This window comes from Drosophila takahashii, chromosome 3R (assembly GCF_030179915.1).
Source record: "Drosophila takahashii strain IR98-3 E-12201 chromosome 3R, DtakHiC1v2, whole genome shotgun sequence".
Lineage (NCBI taxonomy): Eukaryota > Metazoa > Arthropoda > Insecta > Diptera > Drosophilidae > Drosophila > Drosophila takahashii.
Window position 1 is genome coordinate 37,732,784 of NC_091681.1, and position 6,202 is coordinate 37,738,985.

A 6,202-nucleotide genomic window follows, 5' to 3' on the forward strand; every position below is an offset into this window, starting at 1 on the left:
TTGAATTTTATTTTGAGAGTTAAATGGTTTATACAGGTTATGCATGAATCTACAATTTTTGTGTAACAAATCGAGAGCATGTCAATTTCATTTAAACCCTGCAATTGTACATGGCGTTGATCTTGCGCACATCTGTGGGGGATAAACCAGTACGTTGACCCAAGGATGTGATATTGGGGTCCCATGCCACAATCGTTGGAAGACCTTTATATTTTGAGAAGGCATCGCTGCTGTAATGCATTACACTGAAGTAGTCGTACTTCTCGCCGAATGTGGTCACCTCCTCGAAGCTGTACTTCCTGAAGTTATCCACTCTGTCGGTTTTAATGTGTTCGGTTATCACTCGTACATATAAATCACGGTCTGGGCGACTCTGCTCGTGCCAGAATCCCAAGGCGTGCATCAGCTCGTGAACCGGAGTGCCGATATCTTGTAGGCAACCAGTCGAATTCAAATGCACCTCCTGGCGGCCCCCCCAGCGGCCTACCTTGGCAAAACATCCATTTGTATAGCTAACAATCGAGATGTAATCCCTTTGGGTGGTTCGCTCTATAAAACGCACGCAGGTCTTGTTGTGATATTCCTGAAAGAGGTTTTACATTTAAAAAATAACTTATTTTCACTTTTTAAATTATTTAGGAGTAACAAAAACAATTTATCGTTATTTCTATTCCAAATGTCATATCAATGAACATTAGTATTATGAAAAGTTCTAGGTAATTTCATATGCTTTTTTGAGAATACTTACATAAAAAGCACCTTTGAGATTTCCTAATTCATTTTCGTGATATAGGCCTTCGATTACGTAGGGCACAACGCCTCCTGGCCAGCGGTAATCAGGATGTAAAACACCATTGCGTGTTTCTGTTGGAAGGATCATGTCACCTTGGAAGTAATCTCCCATTTCGCCGGGACTCTGGGTTGCCTGATGATAAGCCTCGACAAAAACCTCTTTGGTTTTTTGCTCCGGATTACCAAACACAGTATTGCTACGATTTGTCAAGTTAAGAACTTTCTGAGAGTCCACGTTTTCAAGAGGCATGGAATCTCCCAGAGAAATGCCCCAAATAACTAGGATCAAGAATAAACTGGATTTACTTTGCGACTTTTCCATTTTTCCAAATCTTCTTCAACTGTGATTACTAGCCGGTCTTGCTGGCCTTATATAGGTAATTCTCACCTAGCTATCCGTGTGCAACTTTATTTTTAGAAGCACTGTTCATTCCACTTTGTAAGTTGGAATTTTTACCAGTTAAGATTTGTATTTTTTAATTAGTTTTTTAAATATAGAAATCTAATTGTTTTGGACGAAAATAAAATCACCCTAGATATGAGATAATGAATTGAATGATCTTTGCATTTCTCTGGATGATATACAGTAAAATATGTATTTATTTTAGAATAAAATACTGATATTTATTCATTTAGTTTCCGTTAAATAGTCCATGTAGATATGCAAAGCTCTACGATTTTTGTGTAAAAAATCGAGAGTTAATCTTGCGCACATTTTGACAAATTTTAAAGTTAAATCTTCTCATATTTTGAACTTATAATAGAATCATTTTGGCACCTATACAAGATACACAGTGTAAGATTTTACCAATCTAGGGGGCTTTTAGCAAAAGTTGAACTATTTTTGAAGTCGATGAGCTTTAAGCAGAACTTTTAGAAATGTTCAACTATTAACAAAACAGGCACGAAACAAAAAAAAACCTTTTTTTTGAAGATAACGGTTTTTAATGTTGGACTTTAGAAATGCATGCAAGTTTGCACTGAGAAGCGAGCAACAGTTGACAAAGTTTAGTCTTATCAATTGCATCGCGTGATCAGTGGGAGCAGCCAAAAGTAATTTTTCCCAGTAACTTTAGACAATTTTTAATCTACTTTCAAAAACAAAAACATTTTTTTCCAAAATTAAGTGTATTGTTTCATATTTCCTTTTTTTTGTGAAATAAAACTTATGTTATTCTATCGAATTCTATCCAGCCAGAACATACATCATTCGCAGGCATTCATTCTGATTCAGAAAATAAAATCATGCCCATATTTGGCCCAAGGACCTTCTATTTAGAAATGAGTGAAATAAGCCGTGCTGCATTTTTTGAGGTTTGGTCAAAAAACATAAAAACCGCTCAGCGAGACGGTCTTGTAAAGCACGCAGGGATCAATCACAATTGAAATTTCACATGAGTAAATTGTCTTTTGAGTTTTAAAACAGATTGAAAAATCTTTGAGAGATAAAGCCAGGTTCCTTGCTCATAATGCAAGTTGGCTTCAGTTCACATTGAATGGCGAAGACTATCGCACTGATGTCATTGCTTCCACCTCAAGTAAAAGAGGGAGGGCACATAAAGCCTTTTCAAAATCTTGTCCTAAAACACAAAACAGGAAAAGCCAAGAATTGTTGTCAACGATAGATGAGGATCAATTGCTAGTAGCCGCAGAACAGGCTTTGCGGGCGGAAGGAAAACGGGATTAAGCTAACTTAAACTTTAATGAATCATCAAGTACTCCCGCGTCCACGGGGACTATAATTAAGAGAGCTAAATTGTCTTCTAATGGCACTTTAAACCGCCTTTCAGCAGATCAAGCTCTTTCCCCTATGATTGTCAATGCACCAATAAAATCTGTCGAAAATTGTATCCAAGTTATGATCACGTACTTCTATTCTACTACTGATGTGGTTACTAGCGGAGCGCACAAGCACTATTATACAGTCTTACTTACTTATCCACATGGCTTTATATTTATAGAAAAATTTAGACATTCCACTTTGTAAGTAGGAATTTTTCCGGTTTGGAGTTTTTATGTTTGTTTTTTTTTTTAATTTTAGACGGGTACTATATAGCAGAATTATATATTTCTTAGTGGGTTAGAATTGAGTTGTGAATGCCGTAGGATATGTATTTGTAATATTTTGAATTTTATTTAGAGCATTAAATGATCCATACAGTTATACATGAATATACAATTTTTGAGTAACAAATCAAGAGCATGTCATTTTCATTTAACCTTGCAATTGTACATGGCGTTGATCTTGCGCACATCTGCGGGGGAAAAACCGTCTCTTTGACCCATCTTTTTGGCATCGAAAGTATCGCGCAATGCAATCAATGTGTAGCTATCGTAGTGCATTACACTGGTATAGTCGTACTCCTCGCCGAACGTGGTTGCCCATGGTAAACCGATCTTTTCAAAGTTTTTCCACGGTAGGCCTTTAGCAATAGCACTATTTATTCTGACATACAAATCGCGGTCGGGGCGACTATGCTCGTGGAAGAATCCCAAGGCATGCATCAGCTCGTGGATCGGTGTTCCGATTTTAGTCAGGCACTCCGACTTCAGTTTTACCTCCTGACGGCCACCCTTGCGCCCAACATAGCTAGAACATACTTCATTACTTTTTACAATCGATATGTAATCTTCCTCGGTGGTTCTGAGCTTAAAACGAACGCAGGTCCATTTTTCGTATTCCTGAAAGACATCAATTATATTAAATAATAATTTATTTCGACTTTTTTAATTTATTCAGAAGTACCATTACAACTTGCAGTTAATTTAATTTACAAATTCTTGTTGATTTTTTTTTAAGTTGTAGGGTAATATAACATGATTTTTTTAATCCGTACCTCAAATGCATTGTAGATTGTTGCCAACTCTTTGTTCGTTAAAAATTGTTTTTCGATTACGTAGGGAACTACGCCTCTTGTCCAGCGGTATTTAGGATCCAAAATGCCATTGCGGGCATTCCAGAAGCCTATTGGAAGGATCATGTCACCTTCGGTGTAGTTTCCCAGTGCCTCGGGGTTCTGGAATTTCTTATTACAAGCCTCCTGAGAGTCCACTTTCTCCAGAGGCATGGAATCTCCCAGATAAATGCCCCAAATAACTAGGATCAAGAATAAACTGGATTTACTTTGCGACTTTTCCATTTTTCCAAATCTTCTTCAACTGTGATTACTAGGCGGTCTTGCAGGCTTATATAGGTAATTCTTACCTAGCATTCCGTGTGCTATTTTATTTTTAGAAGCACTGTTCATTCCACTTTGTAAGTTGGAATTTTTGCCAGTTAAGATTTGTATTTTTTAATTAGTTATTTAAATATAGCCACGTTATGAAGAAATCGTCGTTTTTTAAAATCACACAAGATATAAGAATGATCTTTCCATTGCTCAGGCTGATATATACTCTTAAATGTATTACGTTAAATATGTATTTATTTTAGAATAAAATACTGATATATATTCATTTACTTTCCGTTAAATAGTCCATATAGATAGGCATAACTCTACGATTTTTGGGTAAAAAATCTAGAGAATGCCCGTTTCATCTAAACCTTGCACTTGTACATGGCGTTGATCTTGCGCACATCGCCGGCGGAGAATCCTCGTCGTTGGCCCATTTGGCTGGCATCGGAAGAGGATCGCAGTGCCTTCAGAGTGGGCTGTCCATTCCGGGTGAAGCTGGTGGCCGAGTAGTGCATCACACTGCCGTAGTCGTACTCCACGCCGAATCCCGACTGAGTCCTGGAGCTGGACTTCTCAAAGTTGGCCATCATCTCGGGCTTAATGTTGTCACTCATCACGCGGACATAGGAATCCCGCTCGTGGCGATTCTGCTCGTGAAAGAAGCCCAAGGCGTGCATCAGCTCATGGATCGGAGTTCCATAAGTTCGGAGGCAGTTGGGCGACTGCAGATTCACCTCCTGGCGGCCACCCAAGCGACCGATGCTACTCCAGCAACCAGACTTTCCGCTTCCAATGGAGATGTAATCCTTTTCGGTGGTCCTGGGCTTGAAACGCACACAGGTCTTGGTGTGGTACTCCTGGAAAAGTTAAGATCATTTAAAATATATATAAATTTCTCATTATTTGTATCCCTACCTTAAAAGCATGATTGATATTGCCCATTTCCTGGCTGCTAAAAGGTCCTTTGATCTCGTAGGGCACAACGCCGCCCGGCCAGCGGGAACTCAGCGCCAAAATGCCATTACGAGAGCCGTTGAATCGAGCATTTCTGTAGCTCAAGGGGATCAATATGTCACCTTCGTAATAGGTGCCCAGTTCCTCGGGGTTCTGCGGGGATCCCTCGTTGTGAGCCTCGACCAAAGCGCCCGTGGTTTCCACATCCGGATTACCAAAGACAGTATCCCCAAGATCTGTCAAGTCAATCATTTCCTGCGAGTCCATGTCCTCCAGGGGCATAGTTCCGCCCAGAGAAATACCCAGAATAACTAGGAACAAGAGGAGACCGGGTTTACTTTGCGAGTTTTCCATGTTGGCAAAAGTTCTCCTACTGCTGTGATTGCGAATCAGGCTTACTGGCATTATATAGTCTCACCTAGACCTCCAAAAACTGCGACATGTTGACGGCGCTTTTGTTTCACTTATTTGTTGCTGTTTATGCTGGGCTCTTTTTATGACGATAAGTCGGCGCTTTGTAGGCGTTTACATTTACATTAAGTAGGCACTTGCTATCCGCGTGCTTCTGGATTTATGGAGCCATTTATGCATTCCACTTTGTAAATAGAATGCGGAATTTTTGCAAATTTGCCGTTTTCTAACAAGTTTTTTATTTAAAATCTAAACAAATTAAATCTCTCGGAAATAAAATTAGGTCAGTATACATAAATATTTCAGATTTCTTTGTTAAATTTACGAAAAACAATTAAAGCTGTAATTAGTCGTTGACTTTTTATAAATTTAACGGTCTATAAGTTCAACGGTTTTTGTTAACCAAAACTTTTACCGCGTTTGAAGATTTTGAATTTCACGTTGGTTTGTGTCTTAACTCCGCGAAGAAAAGGAAGCTTGGTTTGTGTCGTCGCTAGAGAGAACGGTAATTTCTACAAAAACTACTCAAATTAATACAAAAGCAACATATTATTTTACTTTAAAATGAATTATATAATCATGGGAAATCAAGCGAATGATTTTTATTAAGGATCTTTTAAAATCCTTACAAACAAATTTGTTTGAAGATATAATTAATTTGTTATATTAATAATTATCACAGATTATTATTTTATTATAGCTCTTAAATATTTGATGTGTTGATGGTTTATTGTGTGATTACTAAATCAATGAACTTGTCCCACTGTAAATTTTGCGTGAGGAATTGGTATGACCGCGTCGAAGAAAAACGCCAAAGCCAAGAAAAATACCGAAACCACTGGTCACACTAGCCTATATATAAACGGGCG

The 6,202-nt window shown here is 38.3% G+C and overlaps 3 protein-coding genes across 3 annotated transcripts; all 3 read right to left on the bottom strand.

Annotated features, from left to right (window-relative positions):
• Positions 1–47: 47 nt before the first annotated feature.
• LOC108065668 (zinc metalloproteinase nas-8-like) lies at positions 48–1,262 on the bottom strand. The gene is made up of 2 exons (XM_044395483.2): positions 749–1,262; positions 48–583 (listed from the first exon to the last, which is right to left on the bottom strand). Exons 1-2 carry the CDS (start codon positions 1,112–1,114, stop codon positions 92–94), a joined length of 858 nt encoding a protein of 285 aa, XP_044251418.2. The 5' UTR covers positions 1,115–1,262; the 3' UTR covers positions 48–91.
• A 1,640-nt stretch (positions 1,263–2,902) lies between these two features.
• On the bottom strand, positions 2,903–3,936 carry LOC108065669 (zinc metalloproteinase nas-8-like). Its single transcript, XM_017153761.3, has 2 exons — positions 3,630–3,936; positions 2,903–3,474 (listed from the first exon to the last, which is right to left on the bottom strand). Exons 1-2 carry the CDS (start codon positions 3,930–3,932, stop codon positions 3,004–3,006), a joined length of 774 nt encoding a protein of 257 aa, XP_017009250.3. The 5' UTR covers positions 3,933–3,936; the 3' UTR covers positions 2,903–3,003.
• Positions 3,937–4,301: 365 nt separating this feature from the next.
• Positions 4,302–5,276, bottom strand: LOC108065557 (hatching enzyme 1.2). The gene is made up of 2 exons (XM_017153570.3): positions 4,884–5,276; positions 4,302–4,825 (listed from the first exon to the last, which is right to left on the bottom strand). The coding sequence occupies exons 1-2, from the start codon at positions 5,274–5,276 to the stop codon at positions 4,331–4,333; spliced, it is 888 nt and encodes a 295-aa protein (XP_017009059.2). The 3' UTR covers positions 4,302–4,330.
• Positions 5,277–6,202: the final 926 nt, after the last annotated feature.

Excerpts from the sequence above, each read along its gene's own strand:
- LOC108065668 (XM_044395483.2), bottom strand. The coding sequence starts at position 1,114 with ATGGAAAAGTCGCAAAGTAAATCCAGTTTATTCTTGATCCTAGTTATT. Across the intron at positions 584-748 it reads ATCTCAAAGGTGCTTTTTAT|GAATATCACAACAAGACCTG; the intron begins GTAAGTATTCTC and ends AACCTCTTTCAG.
- LOC108065669 (XM_017153761.3), bottom strand. The coding sequence starts at position 3,932 with ATGGAAAAGTCGCAAAGTAAATCCAGTTTATTCTTGATCCTAGTTATT. Across the intron at positions 3,475-3,629 it reads CAATCTACAATGCATTTGAG|GAATACGAAAAATGGACCTG; the intron begins GTACGGATTAAA and ends GATGTCTTTCAG.
- LOC108065557 (XM_017153570.3), bottom strand. The coding sequence starts at position 5,276 with ATGGAAAACTCGCAAAGTAAACCCGGTCTCCTCTTGTTCCTAGTTATT. Across the intron at positions 4,826-4,883 it reads ATATCAATCATGCTTTTAAG|GAGTACCACACCAAGACCTG; the intron begins GTAGGGATACAA and ends TAACTTTTCCAG.